Here is a 19,088-nt window from a genome sequence, read left to right as displayed (position 1 = left end):
GCTTAGCCGGATCGGAGCACCCCTACCCATTCATATTTTTGTTTATAGCATTTTTTTATTTATCGCAGGTCATATCGTCATCGCAATATTGAACAGTGTTATCGCACATCGCAGCTTTTCCTCATATCGTGCAGCCCTAATTAGGCCTGTGTAAGAACAGTAATATTTTGCAAACTGCCCCTTGACAAATAATGTTTTACATGTCACAGTTTAACGCAAAGCATGCTTGCTGGACAGGCCGCATTTTTTTTCTTTCTTTTTTTACAGCGGGGGAAATTACAGTCTACCCACTTCTCCAGGGACCACTACACCCCTGCTGTCTGTCATAGAAAATCTTATTTAACTAGAATTACTCTGCACTATTTGTATGGATGCACTCTGGACATTCTTATCAATCTCGAAATATTCAACAGCATGTTGGGACAGTAAGGGGACATTCAGACCAAAAGCGTTTTTGGAGCTGCCAGCGTCTTTCTGCAATTCATTCTCTATGTAAGGACGCGCTAGACATGCTCCTCTTTTAACACATTCAGTGCCAGCGACGCCATATGGCGTCATTAGAAATTTACCGTACAGTGCCAGCGACGCCAAATGGCGTCAATAACTCGAATTTTTTTTTTTGACGGGGGGGTGTCGATCTATGCCTCTTACATCGCCTCTTACAATATTCAGAGGTATTGAATGTGTCTAACCTATTTTACAGAACCCTTAGGTGGCGACAGCGCTCTCCAGATGAGAGAACGTGGAGTGAAACACACAGAAGAAGTCATTGGGGGGAAGGAAATCGCATCGCATCCGTCCGTATGCAGCGGCTTCATTGAAGCAACGTTTAGCTGTGCCCCTGCAGCAGCCAATCTGCTATCACAATTGAGCACCTCGGTGTCCGCTGCAACAGCCTCCGTGTCCGCTGCAACACATGATCAGCCGTGGATTTGTTATTATTCTCAACTCGAAGCATGGGAGCTGGTACACGCGGCTGTAAAAAAGCAGGATCTAGCAGACTTTTTCAGTGCTGAGCACAGGCAGAGAAAACAGCAGAGCAGAGAGACACTCCTCCCACAACGGGGGGGGGGGAGGAGGAGGGGGGGAGGTGGGCACGCAGAGCCAAGTACACAACACAGACCCAGACAGCAGGACAGGGTTGGCAAACGCAAGCCAGAATATCCGATGCCCACCAGCAGCAAAAGATCAGCAAGAAGCTGCAACCAGCAGCGCATGCAGGCGCCAGCGCTGCTGGTTTCAGCTAAAAATATTATTCTTCCAAACAAAATTCCCTTGCCTTCACTGTTTTATTGAAGGAAATTATTTTTGAGGTGTGACTACATCAGAAAATTAGCTTCAGAGTCAGTGATGTGCTTGAAATGTTTAATTTCACAAAAGGCTCATTATCTCAGCTCGTAGAAAAAAAGCTCTGTTTTTCGTTCAATCAAGCTATCTTCTCCGGCTCATAACTAAAGAACGGAAAATGGGATCAATAAACTTTTTTTTGCAGGTGATAGAAGAGAGTCTCATCGTTATTTGTGCGTGTTCAGTGTTTACATAGTAATTATTAAAGAAATTATATGACTGTTTTAAAATGCATTGCGGCCTATGTGGCACAGCAAGCAACCTTTTGCCCAAGGGCCGTGGCACTGAAAGTGTTAATGAACACACCTGGCGTTTCAGCGCTGGTGGCATCTGTTGTTTTTGGAGGAGCGTTGTGGGCGTTTTAAAGCTGAAAAAAGTTGAACATTAGAGGAAGAGCGCCCTGTTCGTCTTTTTCACTCTTCCTACCTTCTCTCCTCCCGAGGGATTTTCAACCTCCACTTCTGCCAGAATTGGCAATAATCTGGCTTTCATGTTGACAGTTAACAACATCAAAGAGACGAAACCAGCTGGCTACCGTCCATGTGGTCGTTGTGCTGCCATCTATACTGCACGCGACTACAGGCGAAAACAAAGGGAGCACAAAAAAAACGCTCCGTGCGCTGTGTTTTGTGCACAATGGAAGCGCTCTCAACATGATTTTCATAGCGTTCTGACTGAAAAAAAACGCTTTCGGTGTGAATGTCCCCTAAGACTCCTGCCTCTATGGCTAAGAGGAAGAAATACATCGCCAACTAAGAGACCTCCCTCCGACCAAGGCCAAGAGCTATGCTACGATATGCAAATGTTGCGAGTCGGCTCAAGAAGAAGTGAGTCGGCTCAAGTAGAAGTGAGTCGGCTCAAGAAGAAGTGAGTCGGCTCAAGAAGAAGTGAGTCGGCTCAAGAAGAAGTGAGTCGGCTCAAGAAGAAGTGAGTCGGCTCAAGAAGAAGTGAGTCGGCTCAAGAAGAAGTGAGTCGGCTCAAGAAGAAGTGAGTCGGCTCAAGAAGAAGTGAGTCGGCTCAAGAAGAAGTGAGTCGGCTCAAGAAGAAGTGAGTCGGCTCAAGAAGAAGTGAGTCGGCTCAAGAAGAAGTGAGTCGGCTCAAGAAGAAGTGAGTCGGCTCAAGGAGAAGTGAGTCGGCTCAAGAAGAAGTGAGTCGGCTCAAGGAGAAGTCTGGGTCCAAAGCTTGTGAGAGTTGAGTTGTTGCAGGGAGTCACAGTTAGAAAGAAGCTAAAGCTACGCTGTCTGTACTCCAACACAACACAGAGGAGAGGAGAGGGGAGGGGAGGAGACGAGAGGAGAGGGGAGGGGAGGAGACGAGAGGAGAGGAGACGAGAGGAGAGGGGAGGGGAGGAGACGAGAGGAGAGGAGAGGGGAGGGGAGGAGACGAGAGGAGAGGAGAGGAGAGGAGAGGGGAGGGGAGGAGAGGGGAGGGGAGGGGAGGGGAGGAGAGGAGAGGAGACGGGAGGGGAGGGGAGAGGAGAGGAGAGGAGAGGAGAGGGGAGGAGACGAGAGGAGAGGAGAGGAGAGGGGAGGGGAGGGGACGAGAGGAGAGGAGAGGGGAGGGGAGGAGAGGAGAGGAGAGGAGGAGAGGAGAGGAGGAGAGGAGAGGAGAGGAGAGGGGAGGGGAGGGGAGGAGACGAGAGGAGAGGAGAGGAGAGGGGAGGGGAGGGGAGGAGACGAGAGGAGAGGAGAGGGGAGGAGAGGAGAGGGGAGGGGAGGGGAGGAGAGGAGAGGAGAGGAGGAGAGGAGAGGAGGAGAGGAGAGGACAGTACACACGGCGAAAGGTCATTCAATTTCTCTTTTCCATGTTGTCGGTCAGACACTGACCGTGCAGCGCGTGCACTCTGCCCTGTCTTGATTATATTGTAGCCATTGCAGCTGATGCGATCTCGCTCGATACTGCACCGAATTCAAGGAAGCGTTGTCCCAATGAGTCACTTAAGACACAGGAAGTTAGGAAAACAGGGTCCCGGTTTGAAAAATATTCTCCTTTAAAGGCAGTAGAGATACTGGACATCATGTATTGGAAATATCTGGTAAGCTTTTTGCTTGTATTGTCTACTAGAAGAGCTATGCAGCTGGTTAGCGAGCTAGCAGCAGGTGACGTCATCATCCACTTTCTATTTCTCCTCACAAGAAGTGCTTCATCGGGCAAAACACTACATGGACACACGGGCCTGAGGATAATGACGCAGACAGACAGAGCAGCTGACGTGAGGGCAGTGTTCCAGGTGTGTGTGTGTGTGTGTGTGTGTGTGTGATCTCCTTACCTCCCTCTGTTGGCGTTGCCTCTGTCAGTGAAGAAGGCCGACTTCCCTCGGTTGTTGCCAAAGCTGCTGTAGGCGTCCTTGGCTGTGTTCCAGCCTCCTGTCTCTGAGAGCACAACAGACCCCACACACACACACACACACACACACACACACACTTTGACGCCTTACGGCTTTTCACACGGCATGCTCTTAGCACTGGGCTAAGAATAATAGGGCTAAGATAGCCACGGGCTAACTTAGCCCGTTTTCACACACATTTGTGTTAACCCAGGTTAACCTAAACCCAGGGCTAGATGATTCACACTGCCCAGGGATAGTGGAGCCCATGGGCCGATGGAACCAGTGCTGCCAGACAGAGCTAATGGCCCCGTTTCACACTGGCAACTTTCTTGAGACGAAAAGTCGCGGTGAACCCCGAAGAGTAAAAATTAGGGATGCACCGATTGCCATTTTCTTGGCCGATTCCGATTTCCGATTTTTGAATAGTCTGACTTGCCGATACCGATTTTTGCCGATTCCGATTTTTTTTTCTAAAAACAACAATTGACAGCTTACACAAACGTTTTTGTAACTTTGTTTAAAAATTAAGATTCATAGAACAATTCTTACATCTAATGGGGATCCAAATAAACAAATAAACAATTCTTATCATTTGCATGAAGTAGGACCTTCTCACTCAAACACTCAAAATAAAAGTGTTCCAGGTTAGGCTACTGGACAGAGCTTTTTTGTGCAAATACAATGAATACAAAAATTAAATTAAATCCAATAGCCTATATCCCACAGCTATCATGCATTTACTTTTCCAAAAGAAAACAGGTGCAACAGAACATCAAAATGATCCATGGACAAGGAGTTTATAGACTGGCTCCAGACCAGTCCTCTTGAGTAGAGGGGAAATGAGTTTATGAGTTACAGTAACGATCTTCAGTCTGAATATCAGGCGGAGTTTACACACAGTCCGAAGTTTGGTATGCGTATTTTTATCTGCCATCCGAAAAAATATCGTCACGCACAGAAAACGTTGCACACTTGTGAGTCCGATGCATTTTTATTATTATGTCCGTCGTTCTCATGTCGTTCTATTTGCAATACGAAACAAACAGTCTCCCCTGTATCCACGTCACGTTACAACATGACTTGACAGGCTGAGGCAGCAGCGCTGATGTGGAATGGAAAAGCAGGTCGGGGAATGGTTATCATACTGGACACAATGCTCGCGTTCACCTCGCCAAGCCGGCTGTGCGCGGTGGCGGGTTGCTGGAGCACCGCTTCCCGGGGAGAGAGAGCAGAGAGAGAGGGGCCAGTGAGGTGAAGCGAGCCGCTCTGACTGGACTCCAGCCGAGCGGGACTCGGCCGCATCTCTGTCTCCACGGCTTATTTTCGACTTGCATGTGTGACAAACTGCGAGCTTTGTCTACTTCACTGAAGGTGAAAAAAATCCACAACGAGGAAGGTATGCTGGCGTGTGTGGTGTGGTGGCTGGGTGCCTGTCTCGGTGCTTTGGGGTGCGCGCACGTCATGTGAAAATCGGCTCACAGAATCGGCTATTTAGAGTGACCGGAACAGATCACCGATCGAGGCCGATCACGTGAAAATCGGCCATTTCCGGTCACGTGCCGATCGATCGGTGCATCCCTAGTAAAAATGAGTAAATTGTGTGATTTCACTAGGATTTCAATGACTAGAAGTTAGCCCAAGGAAAGAAAAGTGCATATACTTGGCAAGAGCTTTGACTCTCTCCTGTTATCTCCCCATCATCATCATCATCATCATCATCTATCTATCTTATATCTATACATTTGGCAATGTCTGTATTACGTGCGATCAGGCTGACACTTTCAGGAGGTGTAAAGTGCACCCGTGCGGGTGACTTGACGGAGCCGGATTTTATAAACTAGGGCAGATTAATTGGCTTAATTCCCCTAAGACTGATTGGCATAAAGGCCTAAACATGGTCGTCCGTCAGAGCCTCGCCCCGCCCTCCCCGTAGGACGGCGGGTGGAGCGCCGTCCTACGGGGAGGGGGCGCCGTCGGCTGACGGGGGCTGCTCGAAAATGTGACTTCACGGCGACGATACGTGCGTGACGTCAGCTGCAGGAGAGTTGTGACTGGCCGTTGCCTTGGCTCTTCGTCGTAAAGTCGCCTTTCAAAGCATGATGTTAGATTATAACGAACTAGTTGTGTGGCTTAGCCTTCCCAAATGTTGAGGGTCGTTTTTTAGAATTTAATACATAGAATTGGGAACGTTACATTCAATTTCATTCAGACTGCCTGGCACACAATCTCCGCCATTTTCACACGGAGCTTCCACAGGAGGAGGGAGGGGGGGGTGTAGTGGCGTCCGAGCATGTAGGGCTAGCTGGCGCCGCCAGACAGCGAGACGGCTCCAATTCGAGGCGGACGGACGACCATGTTTAGGCCTTAAGGCTGAGGCTATAGTTCGGTGATGATGTCATCACTGATGATGTAATCAGTCTGAGGCTGATTACACTGTGATGGGAGGAGTATGAGTAGGTAGGATCGTGGCAAGGGAGGTGGGACAGGGAGGAGAAGGGAAGGCACCTGTACCCAATTCAAAAGAGTTAAGGTGTTAAAGGTACTAGGGTAGGGGGTGGCAACAGGAGAGCAGTGTTTCCCATACATAAAGGAATTTATGGCGCACCGCCACAAAAGGATTTTGACCGCCACAAGATGTTGACCGAAAAAAAAAAAAAAAAAAAAAAAAATTGTTTACAGTGCACCTGAACGCAACATGCAAGATACCCGCTGAATAAGTGTCCAAATGTTCATGTCATTCTGGCCAATACTCCACTTCTGTTATAGCATTTCAGTCTGGAATATGGAATATCTTTCAATAATCTATGATTTAGCTGCTAAATTGTCTGCTCGGTACCCAGGCACTTATGTATGTACTTAACCTAACTTAACCTAACTAACTATCCGGTGTGCACAACATTGTCAGCCTAAACTCCGGCTGACACCCCAAAAACCTACAATCCGCTACAGAAAAATTTATATTGTTTGTTTATTAACTGGCCCCTCGCCTTCTATCATTTCACGAAAGTGGCCCCCGGGCAAAGCAAGTTGAGTATCCCTGACCTATAGGGAGAAATTTAGTTTGTCATTGTAAACCCACAGCACAGTAATGATGACATGTTCTTCATAGATCTAGCCTTTTAATTTCGCTCTTAAGCTTTCTCAAAGTACACCAAATTCATGCATTTTACTTTAAAATGTTAAAAAAAATATTGCGGGGGGACATGACCCCGCACCCCCCTAGGGGGTCTGCGGTCCCCCACCACAAATACTCAAAATCCTGTGGGAAACACTGGAGGAAGTTGTATTAACAAGGAGGGACAGCTCACCCTAAAATCAAAAATACATATTTTTCCTTTCACCTGTAGTGCTATTTATTAGGGGTGCACCGATCACGTTTTTTGCCACCGATCACTGATTGCCGATCACCTATGAGAAATATCTGCCCAACCGATCATCGACCGATCACTGATTACCGATTACCGATATATATATATATACGCCCTGGGGTGTCCGTAAAAACACGAGGCAGGAGACAGATGGGAGTTCAACCGTTTAGTTGTCCGTTCTCTTCAGTACAGTACAGCAGTATAGGCTCTTTACAGCATTATGACAGGAATAGTAGGATTGTGTGTGGTCTGGAAAAAGGAGGCAATAAAATATACAAACAGGTCAGTAACCAAGCTTGCTGTTATATAGGCCAATTATAGTGATAATTAACAACTAATAATATATAAATGATAATTAGGTAAACTGTAAGTCAGTTACTCTTAAACACCAGTCTTGAACCATGACTAAAGCCAAAGAGCTCCCACTCATAGAACCGGGGTTATGCACAATAACCGTCATACATTGGGATACGCATCGAACGAACATCAAAACGACCCGCCCATCGAGGCCGAGTTACAGTGTTATAATTAGCAGCACTATGAGTGCGATCTACATAATGGTGACAGGGTTACATGACGGGAGAAACAACAGAATCACAAGCTACACACGAGCTAAACTCCATCTGAGTAGTGGCATTAATTAGCGCAACAGACAATCAAACCGCAAGTGCACGCCTAAACAAACGTTATTGCAATGATTGCAGGTAGATCGATCTAAAACCAAAAGGGAATGCAATACAGGAATATTAACATAATAATGACTTACTGGTTGGTCATATACGCACACATGGAAGAAAGGGATTAGAACATGTTCAACAAAGAAGGGAAGAAAGTCCGTCTGAACGGAGCGCACATCCACATACTCAGCCGCACACTTTCGCTTCCTTCAAAGTGCCCGTGGGAACATCAATGCTTGCGTGGAAATTGTCTGTGTGCGCGTGCACTACCCCGACTACCACAGTACCACCGTGTCAATCTGGGACTTTAATACACACGGACTTAACAGCATGCAAATGCCTCGGTAGGCGGGAGGACTGGAGGTAACTTCTCTCTGCTGAGTCTGCTCTAATCAACAGCTGATTTGTGTGATTCAAAGACGCAAGGGGTGTGTTGACAGTCTGGTGCGGTGTGTGCATGGAGGTGAGTACACTGACGAAAGCAAAGCGTGTGCTTTGCAACACAATGATATAAACGTTAGAGCACAATATGAAAGTTAAACGATAGACATTGAAGACATGAAAATGGGCTGCCTCATGTTTCTCACGTGCAGCATGATCGGCTATGCGATCGGCAACATTAAAGGAATATCGGAAACAGCAGATCACATATTTGAGGTCCAAATCGGCCGATACAGATTGCGTGCCGATCGATCGGTGCACCCCTACTATTTATCCATCTAGATTGTTTTGTGTTAGTTGTCTGGGTTTTGGAGATATCAGCCATAGAGTTTTCTGCCTTCTCTCCAACACAATGGAACTGGATGGCAATCGGCTTATGGTGCTGAAAGCGCCCAAAAAATAGAATTGGAAAACTCAACAGCAATGTCTCTTTCCAGAAGTCATGACCCGGTTACTCAAGATAATCCACAGACTTGTTGTGAGCAGTTTTATGTAGGAGCTATTTTTGACCGAACTACACCCTATAGCTAGCTGCTAGCTAGTTTCATGTGGGAACTAGCTAGCAGCTAGTAGTGAGTGTAGGTCGAAAGAAAATAGTAGTAGGTGTGAGGTAGGTTAGGTGTGTGTGGTTTAGGCTTGCCGCGGTAGTCTGTATAAAGGTGCGTTCACACCGAGATATTTATTTTTCGCTCTGTCGCTCAAGTCAACCCTTTGGAATCACTCTGCCGCTCTGTTTAAATCGCTCATCAACAGGCACACGAAATGACGGACATGTGGGGGATATAACGTTACGCAATGTCATGATATTTGTCCACTACGAGCCACCGTCATTGTTTACAAGCTAAAGCCTATCAGCGTGCTCCTAATGCGAGCTCCATACCGGTAGGACAGACTTGTTTGGCAGTCTCATAGTGACTGCCACCTTTGGAAGTCACTGATTTTTGTTTTCTTTTTTTTTGTTCTTGTTTTTTGCTTATTTTGTTTTGGTATGTTGCTTGTATGTTATCCACTTACTCACGTTGCTGTCAATCATAAGGTCAGATATTTGGAAAATGGAGTCATTAAAGACCCCTTATATAACATGGACTATAAATTGAATGGTAAATTACCTTATATGTTAACCCCCTCCAATAAATGAAAACTTTAAAGATAATCTCATATAATGTGAACGGTATCAACAACCCAATTAAGCGTAAGAAGCTGTTACAACAACTAAAAAAGGAAGCAGGAGAAATAATCTTCCTACAGGAAACACACTTAGTGAAAATAGAACATGAAAAACTAAAGAAATTTACAAACGCTCAGGTTTATCATTCATCATATAAGTCTTCAAGAAGGGGTGTTGCTATTTTAATAATGCCCCAAATAGCTTTTACTTTGGACAAGTTGATTGCAGATAAGGAAGGAAGATATGTAATGATAGTCGGAAAGATTGATGAGGTAATGGTTTCATTTATGAATGTTTACAATCCCCCTGAAGAAGGCCCGGACTTAATCAAAAAGGTTGTAGAAATAATAGTTTTAGAAAGTAGAGGAATGACAATCACTGCAGGTGATCTAAATCTAATTATGGACCCAAGTATGGATACACAAAGTGGTAGACAGCATAGCTCAGACCAAGCTGCTAAAATAATGAGAGGAGCAGTCAAGGAATTAGGGTTGATAGACGTGTGGAGGACTCTTCACCCGAAAGAAAGAGATTACACTTTCTTCTCAAAAGTATATGGTAAATACTCAAGATTAGATTATTTTTTTCTGTTTAAGAACCACCTGTCAAGTGTAATAGAATGCAACATAAATTTAATTACACTTTCAGATCACGCTTTGACAACTATGAAACTGAATCTTGACTTGGAAAGGGGCCGGACAGTGTGGAGGCTAAATAACTCCCTGATACAAATGGTAGACTTTAAGATTAAAATAAGATCAATTATAAAAAATTACTTAGAAATTAACGATACAGAAGAAGTCTCCCCTGTAATATTGTGGGAGGGAGCAAAAGTAGTATTGAGAGGGGAAATTATTTCATTTGCATCATACAAGAAGAAACAGAGGGAAAAAAGAGTAAAGGAAATGGAACAATCAATAAAGATTTTGGAATTGAAACATAAGGCTAAAGGAAATAGTTCTGACTTGTGCTCTCTGAATGAACTAAGGAAAGAATATGACCGATTACTAACAGATAAGGTAGAGAAATCATTGATATTTACTAAACAACAATACTTTGATAGCGGAGCAAAAGCAATGAAAATCTTGGCTTATAAATTAAAAAAACAACAGATAAAATCAAACATTGCTTTTATCAAAGATCAAACCAGGAATACAATTGTTAAGGGCAAACAAGAAATAGCTCAAGAGTTTGCAAAATACTACAAACAACTGTATAGTCCTGATGACAATCTGCTCCCTCGAAATAGAATCAGGGAATATCTATCTGGGATAGAATTGCCGCAGTTAACTGAAAGACAAAATAATGACCTGACGCTACCAATTACAATGGATGAGATTAAAATAGTTATAAATAAGTTAAAAAAGGGTAAATGCCCAGGGAGCGACGGGTACACAGGGGAATTTGATAGGGAATTTGTCATAGAATTACTGCCAATTTTAGAAAAAACTTTTAACTGGGCGTTGGACCACGGTCAGTGGCCAAATACATGGTGTAACTCCATAATTACAGTTATACACAAAGATAATAAGGACCCTACGGACTGTGGATCATATAGACCAATAACTCTTTTGAATGTAGACCAAAAACTATTAAGTAGCATCATAGCAAATAGACTGTCAAAGATTATTCCGCATATTATAAACCCAGACCAAACAGGCTTTATCCCAGATAGATATCTTTGTGATAATGTTAGACGGACTTTAAATATAATAGATTACTCACAGAAAAAGAATATTCAAACACTGATTCTTACCTTAGACGCTGAGAAAGCCTTCGATAGGGTGTCATGGACATTTATTTTAGAAACATGTATTAAGTTTGGCTTCCATGACACTTTTATCAAATGGCTTCAAGCAATGTATAAAACATCAAGAGCACAGGTCAGAACAAATGGAACCCTCTCAGACAGCTTTGAGCTAAAACGGGGGACAAAACAAGGGGATCCATTGTCTTCTTTAATTTTTGCCATTTGTATCGAACCTCTGGCAGAATACATCAGGATGTTTGATGAAATCGAAGGGGTGAAAATAGCAGAGGACCAGCACAAATTGGCGTTATACGCAGACGATGTGGTCCTGTATCTCACAAACTTAGAGAAATCACTACCAGCACTCATGCAAACTATTAATGATTATGGTCTAGCTTCTGGCTATAAGTTAAACATGCAGAAATGTGAAGCAATGGTTGTAGGAGCCCCTGTCAGCAGAGAACTGAAAGAAAAATATCTATGGCAATGGGACAAGGATAAAGTGAAATATTTGGGTATTGTTATACCAAAGAATATTAAGTTAATTTATGAATCGAATTACAACTGTCTTGAAGTACAAATTAGACAAGACCTAAACCGGTGGAGAACTGCTATTCTATCGTTGGGTGGAAGAATAGATGCAATCAGAATGAATGTACTCCCCAGGTTTCTGTTCTTATTTCAGACATTACCTGTGTGTATAAGTGCGAATGTCTTTAAAACATGGGATAGAATGTTAAGTAAATTTGTGTGGGATGATAAAAAACCGAGAGTTAAAATGAAGACACTTAAAATGGCTAAAGAGAAGGGAGGACTTGCTCTTCCCAATCTAAAACACTACTACTATGCAGCTCAAATGCAGTCAACACGCACTTGGTTAAACGACAATTCTGAAGCAAGGTGGAGGTCGATTGAGAAGCATATGTGTCATGTTTCAATAAAAAACATACTTTTTTGTACAGAGAACCCACGAAAGACAAAAGTAACAGACAGTTCATTGATCAGAAATACTTTGGAGACTTGGAGTCGAATTAAGAGAAATTTTGAAATAAGGGATGATCTTATTGCACTGAGAGAGATACAGGAGGACCCCGATTTCACTCCCAATACTCATGGTATAACTTTTAATATATGGGCACAGAAGGGACTGACTATAGTTGGACAATGTCTAAATGAGAATGGAATCATGTCATTTGAATCCTTAAAGCAGCTTTATGATTTACCACACTCTCACCTCTTCCGATATTTACAAATAAGAAGTTACATTCAGAAAAGTAAAATAAGAGGGAAGACTAGAAATACGCTTCATCCACTGGTTAAATTTTTGGTAAATAATTATGGCAAGGTCAGAATACCACACCAAATCTCAGCAGTTTATGCCATTTTAGAAAATAGCCATAAGCAACAAGACACAAAGGCAAAACTAAAATGGGAAGAAGAACTTAATACAAACATATCGGAGGTCATTTGGAAGGAAATGAACCGGAATGTACACACGACGACAGCCTCTCCTTATTGGAGAGAGTATGCATGGAAAATACAATCACGGTACTTTATAACACCAGTACAACAAGCTAAATATAACGGTAACACTTTGCCAAACTGCTGGAGGGAGTGTGGTGAACCTTATGCCAACTTTGGCCACATCTTTTGGTTTTGCCCAGTATTACAACCGTTTTGGAACAATATACAGAAGGAAATTAACACCATCTTAAGGACTGCCATCCATCTGAATGTAAACTTTGTGTTGTTGGGCAGAACGGTGGAAGAAATAAAAAATAAAAATGACAAATACCTAGTGAGGATACTGCGTATAACAGCTCTGAAGCAAATAACAAGAAATTGGCTTCAAAAAATAAGCCCTTCGGCAAACAAATGGAGAGAAACGGTTCAACAAATTTACCAGATGGAGTATCTAACTTATAAGATTCGGGGGAATCTGATACTATTTGAAGATAGATGGTCTAACTGGTCAAATTACTATCAGGCGGTTAAGTAATCTCTCTCAGTGTAACTAGACAAAATACCAATAATGACCTGAAATGTGTGAATTGATGTTTCATATACTAATGTCGACAGTCACATAGGGGAGCACTATTTATTTTTTTGTATTTTATTTTATTTTACTTGTATTTGTATTTTTATTTTTATTTTATTTATTTTTGTCTTCTTTTTTCTTTTCTTTTCTTTTTTCTTTTTCTTTTTTATGTCTACAGGCACTTTGCATTTGTACTTGTATCTGTAGGTTACGTGGAGCATCACAGGGTGAAGCATACACCCATGTTATGTATGGAATGTATGTTATGTATGTATGTTTATAAGCATTTCTTTGTCTTTATTATATTTACAAAAAAGAAAAATTGCCATCATTACAAAATAATATGAGCAAGATGTAACGTACATAAATACAAGATGACAATAAAAAGTATAAAAAAAAAGGACAGACTTGTCAGCTGTCAGCCTGTCAATGCGGTTTGTTGCCACACAATAAACCAGCGGTTTGTTCCAAGCCAGTGTGATCCTTGACTCGCTCTCACACGGCAGCCAATCAGCGTTGAGCGGCGAGCGACTGATGCCAGCGTATTTCGCTCGAGTTGGGATATTTCATCTCGAGCGACGAGCGAATTTTCTCCCTATCGCTCTGTCTCTGTCGCTCGGACGCCCAGCGATTTTTCTCCCAGGCGAATATACGCTCAATCGCTCGTTTGCATTGACTTTGTATGTAAACTCGCCGCCAGCGAAAAACTTTAATAGGTCGGTGTGAACGCACCTTTACCGGTGTTACACGGTAGTGGGGCGTACACCGATTACATAACAAGCCCACCGGTAACACCGTTTGTTTTTATGGAGGAATAAATGAGAGGAAAACTCTGCAGTTTGCATCTTATGAACACAAATGATGCCCTCCTCATACACATGTAGGTAAGACCCTTAGCTAAGCCTGTGTGTGCATTCTTGTCACTGCGGGCCATCTCTGGAAATGTGCCTTTTTTCCACAGCGAAAAGTCGATGCTAACCTTTAGCATCATTGCTAGCGGGAGGAGCTGAGGACTTAGCCAGCATTCAATCATTGCCTGCTTACTGCTACTTGCTGGTATTGTTAATCCCATGTCCAGATGTGTCGCTAATGTTAGTTTCTTTTGAGAACGATTGTCTCCACGGGCGTCTGAAAAGTTCTCTCGAGTCAGATGCGGACACGAGTTGTGAGGCAGCCAGTGTCGTATGACTGTGAGCGTCCACGCTAACGTTAGTACGTTACACAGCAGCAGCAGCGTGCGTCTTGTCTCTATGACCCTACAGAATGGACACTTAAAGCATAGACTCTTGCTTATTTTAAAACTTGTATTATCAACATACATATAACGTAACGTTCGCTCTAGTCTATCTGCTGAGGATACCAGACTGGTGTCTCACTGTTATTGTTCCCGGGAACAACATGCACTAGTGCACACATTTATTTTTACGGTGTCACCGGTAACACCGGTGTTGTCACGTGCTTATTGCCCGGTGGGAGAAAATGTCCACACCGTGGCCTTCCTGGTGTGGTTGTGAAGAGGAGGAGGAAGAAGAGACCTGAGAGGACCAGAGGGGCAGGATGGGGGGAAGCAGTGGGTGGATAAATCCAGAAGGGGGAGGTGAGGTGTTTTATGCCGGCTGGCATGAAACACCAAAGATGAAGAAGAAGAGAGCAAGCTCTCGGCAGGGATCCAGAAGAGGAGGGAGGGGGGGGGTTTCCGGGGACGTCAGACCAAGTGCGTAAAGTGGCAGGGGTGTTTCATTGTTGATTTATTGAAACGTTAGAAGAACGAAAGTTGAAAGCAGTGATTATAATCAATGAAATCTAATGTTTTTCTGCAAATAGAATCATTGGGAGGTAGATTCTGGCACTCAATATTCACTCAATATATCAATTGTATATCAATATTGTGATATGAGACTATATGGTCTTAGATGTTGGATATGGTAATATGGTGATACGGCCTACATGTTGTCTTTCCCTGGCTTTAAAAGCTGCAGTACACTAAGTGAAGTGTAGGCTAGTGACATTTTAAAGTAGAATGTCATAACTCACTCACTTTTTCATGTATGTAAGTCATGGAAATCCATTGGTCAAAATGTGTATGAACCCTGATAGATGGCGCTCTGAGGCCTACCAGTAGGCCACAGCCCGGTGGTTGAGAAACATTAAAATACCTAATTTCCCCTCCAAAATCAGATGGACTCCTCTACAAAATCACCCCAATCATTCTAGAAGTATTATTTTCTTTAAAATAGAGCTATTCTGGTAATCTGGTGAAAATCTCTATTTTTTCATATGGCAATATATATCGCAGGGGCGGGAAATATCACAATGCCAGTTTTTTCCAATATCGTGCAGCCCTAGCGGTAATGCAACATTGAGGATGCCAAATGCCATAAAACACCAAAAAGAAGAAGTAGGTCGAATCGGGGAGGAACCAGATGGAGACGATGGCTTTTTATGAAACATTCAAGTTAAAATAAACAAACAAACAAATAATGTTTCTAGTTGGGGGAAATGCATCCCCTATTAACCAAGCAAGTAGGAATAACGTAGATCCTGCTTCACGATTGATTTCCCCATTTAAGTTTAGATGTGGTGCTGCTGGAACCCACCTGGTTTATTCTCGTAAACACCGAAGCCCATCGGCTGCATTGGGTTGATGGGGTTGTAGGCTCCGCCCCTGTTGCCACGGTAACCGCCTCCTCCGCCAACTCCTCGCCCCCGCTCCATGCGGGGGGGGCCGCGGCTGAACGAGTTGCCTCCATTCATGCGGTTATCGTGGAAGCCGTTAACAAAGTTGTTGCGTGCGCCGTCCCAGCCACTGACGCCATCTGCACAGGAGGAGAGGACGAGTAACAATGAGCAATTAAAGTGATAGCCATATCCCAGTACGTAGTTAGTCCCAGTCACCTAGTTAGCTACGGATTCATAAAGCATACCTTTAAGATCATAAACAAAAGCTCACCTATTTAGCCAATGATACTTAGCTGGCTACTGATTCATATAGCTAACGATACTTAGCTGGCTACTGATTCATATAGCTAACAATACTTAGCTGGCTACTGATTCATATAGCTAACAATACTTAGCTGGCTACTGATTCATATAGCTAACAATACTTAGCTGGCTACTGATTCATATAGCTAACAATACTTAGCTGGCTACTGATTCATATAGCTAACAATACTTAGCTGGCTACTGATTCATATAGCTAACAATACTTAGCTGGCTACTGATTCATATAGCTAACAATACTTAGCTGGCTACTGATTCATATAGCTAACGATACTTAGCTGGCTACTGATTCATATAGCTAACGATACTTAGCTGGCTACTGATTCATAAAGCTAACAATACTTAGCTGGCTACTGATTCATATAGCTAACAATACTTAGCTGGCTACTGATTCATATAGCTAACGATACTTAGCTGGCTACTGATTCATAAAGCTAACGATACTTAGCTGGCTACTGATTCATATAGCTAACGATACTTAGCTGGCTACTGATTCATATAGCTAACGATACTTAGCTGGCTACTGATTCATATAGCTAACGATACTTAGCTGGCTACTGATTCATATAGCTAACGATACTTAGCTGGCTACTGATTCATATAGCTAACAATACTTAGCTGGCTACTGATTCATATAGCTAACAATACTTAGCTGGCTACTGATTCATATAGCTAACAATACTTAGCTGGCTACTGATTCATATAGCTAACAATACTTAGCTGGCTACTGATTCATATAGCTAACAATACTTAGCTGGCTACTGATTCATATAGCTAACAATACTTAGCTGGCTACTGATTCATATAGCTAACAATACTTAGCTGGCTACTGATTCATATAGCTAACAATACTTAGCTGGCTACTGATTCATATAGCTAACAATACTTAGCTGGCTACTGATTCATAAAGCTAACAATACTTAGCTGGCTACTGATTCATATAGCTAACAATACTTAGCTGGCTACTGATTCATATAGCTAACGATACTTAGCTGGCTACTGATTCATAAAGCTAACGATACTTAGCTGGCTACTGATTCATATAGCTAACAATACTTAGCTGGCTACTGATTCATATAGCTAACAATACTTAGCTGGCTACTGATTCATATAGCTAACAATACTTAGCTGGCTACTGATTCATATAGCTAACAATACTTAGCTGGCTACTGATTCATATAGCTAACAATACTTAGCTGGCTACTGATTCATATATCTACTGATTCATATAGCTAACGATACTTAGCTGGCTACTGATTCATAAAGCATACCATAGCTAAGAAATCAAGTCTAGTCCAGTAACTCAGTGATTACATGGCCAGCTGCTGAGATTTCTGGCTTTAAACCTCACTTCATAATTTCCAATTAAAGAAATAAAATGTCCCCACCTTCTCTCCTCCTCAACATTTACCATTCCCTCCCCACCCCATCACTTTTCTGCTCTCTCCTCTCCCACTCGCCCTGCACTCTCCCCACCTCCTCCCTTTCCTGATATCTCCTCCCCCACTATTCCCCTACTATTCTAAAGCATGGCACCCATTCTACCCTAAAGCATGGCACCCAGCTCAGTGGCCTTGTGGTCTGAGTGTCCGCCCTGAGACTGGGAGGTTGTGAGTTCGATCCCCGGCCGAGTCATACCAAAGACTATAAAAATGGGACCCATTTGCCTCCCTGCTTGGCACTCAGCATCAAAGGGTTGGAATTGGGGGGTTAGATCACCATGTGATTCCCGAGCGCGGCGCACGCTGCCGCTCACCGCTCCCCCAGGGGATGGGTCAAATGCGGAGAACAAATTTCACACATTGTGTGACAATCAGTGGGACTTTACCTTTACCCATTCTGTCCTATATTTCTATATTTTCTATATTTCTCTGTAATTTGCTACTGTTGTGTCAGCTAGAATTAGCTAGACATATTTTCTGTGAAGCCCTCTGGGACATGCTTGTGAATTAGGGCTATACAAATACACTTGACTCGACTTGACTTGACTTGACTTGACTTGACTAACGCGTCTGTTTCCGTCTCTCCGTCCTTCGCGTATCTCGAAAACGGTTGGTCCGATCGACTTCAAACTTGCAGAGTGCGCCAATGGGGACCTGACGGAGTGCAGAACACTGTTTTTCTTAGTTCAATATTAATAGAACATTCACAATTTACTAATTTCTATTAGATTCTGCCCCTCCCGCCTGAACAGAAATCGAACGCACCTAAAGCCACAGCTCTCTGAAGGTGGGCGGAGCGACCAAGACACAACACTGCGCTCAGGGGGTACGGTGGTGGAGTGGTAAGCGCTGTCGCCTCACAACTCGAAGGTCCTGGGTTCGATTCCCACCTGGGACGCTGTGAACGCTGAAGGAATGCGTGCCCGTCCGCATGTCCTCGTGTGCCCACCGCCCGGGTGGGGTCGTCAAAAGGGCCTTTCTGTGTGGAGTTTGCATGTTCTCCCCGTGCCTCCCGGGGGTTTCCTTCATATAGGAACCCCCTTCACCAAAAAACATGCAATATCCTGGTTGCTAATGTGGTTCCTCCTCTAGTCGTTAAGGGCGCCTGTTCAGAGGGAGGGGAACTGGTTGGAATAGCGTGAACCTCCCACGTGCTATGTCCTACCGGTGAAGCCTCCTCTGTCTGGTGAAAAGAAGCGGCTGGCTAACTGCCCATGTCTCGGAGGAAGCATGGAGCCAGTTTCGGCTCTCCCCAGATCGGCAGAGGGTGGAGTAGTAGCAACCAGGATAAATAAATTGAATTAGCACTAATGGGGGAATGGGGGATAAAAATGGTCCCAGCAGAGTAGTTCCGGAGCAGCGGATTGAGTGGCCCTGACCACGTGACCACCTTCGACCCTCCCTATAGGGCTGACCATGGGTAGCTACTGGGACGTAAGTTGGGGCTTGGCCAGCCCCGGCTGGGTCACCTGGGCGAGGGTGTATGATGTTGCGAGACCCGAAACATCCTATGACCCCAGGGTACATC

At 43.8% G+C, this 19,088-nt stretch overlaps 1 protein-coding gene across 1 annotated transcript in view; it reads right to left on the bottom strand.

The window, feature by feature from the left end:
- Positions 1-19,088, bottom strand: part of LOC310773733 (putative ATP-dependent RNA helicase an3) — a 97,076-nt gene that overhangs the window by 54,868 nt on the left and 23,120 nt on the right. The window contains exons 4-5 of the mRNA XM_083633671.1: positions 15,716-15,934; positions 3,617-3,719 (exon numbers count right to left, since the gene is read on the bottom strand). Coding sequence (XP_083489797.1) covers positions 3,617-3,719; positions 15,716-15,934 — 322 coding nt within the window. The remainder of the gene's footprint in view (positions 1-3,616; positions 3,720-15,715; positions 15,935-19,088) is intronic.

This window comes from Poromitra crassiceps, assembly GCF_964638095.1.
Source record: "Poromitra crassiceps genome assembly, chromosome: 3".
NCBI lineage: Eukaryota > Metazoa > Chordata > Actinopteri > Beryciformes > Melamphaidae > Poromitra > Poromitra crassiceps.
This window is presented reverse-complemented; position numbering and strand designations above follow the sequence as displayed.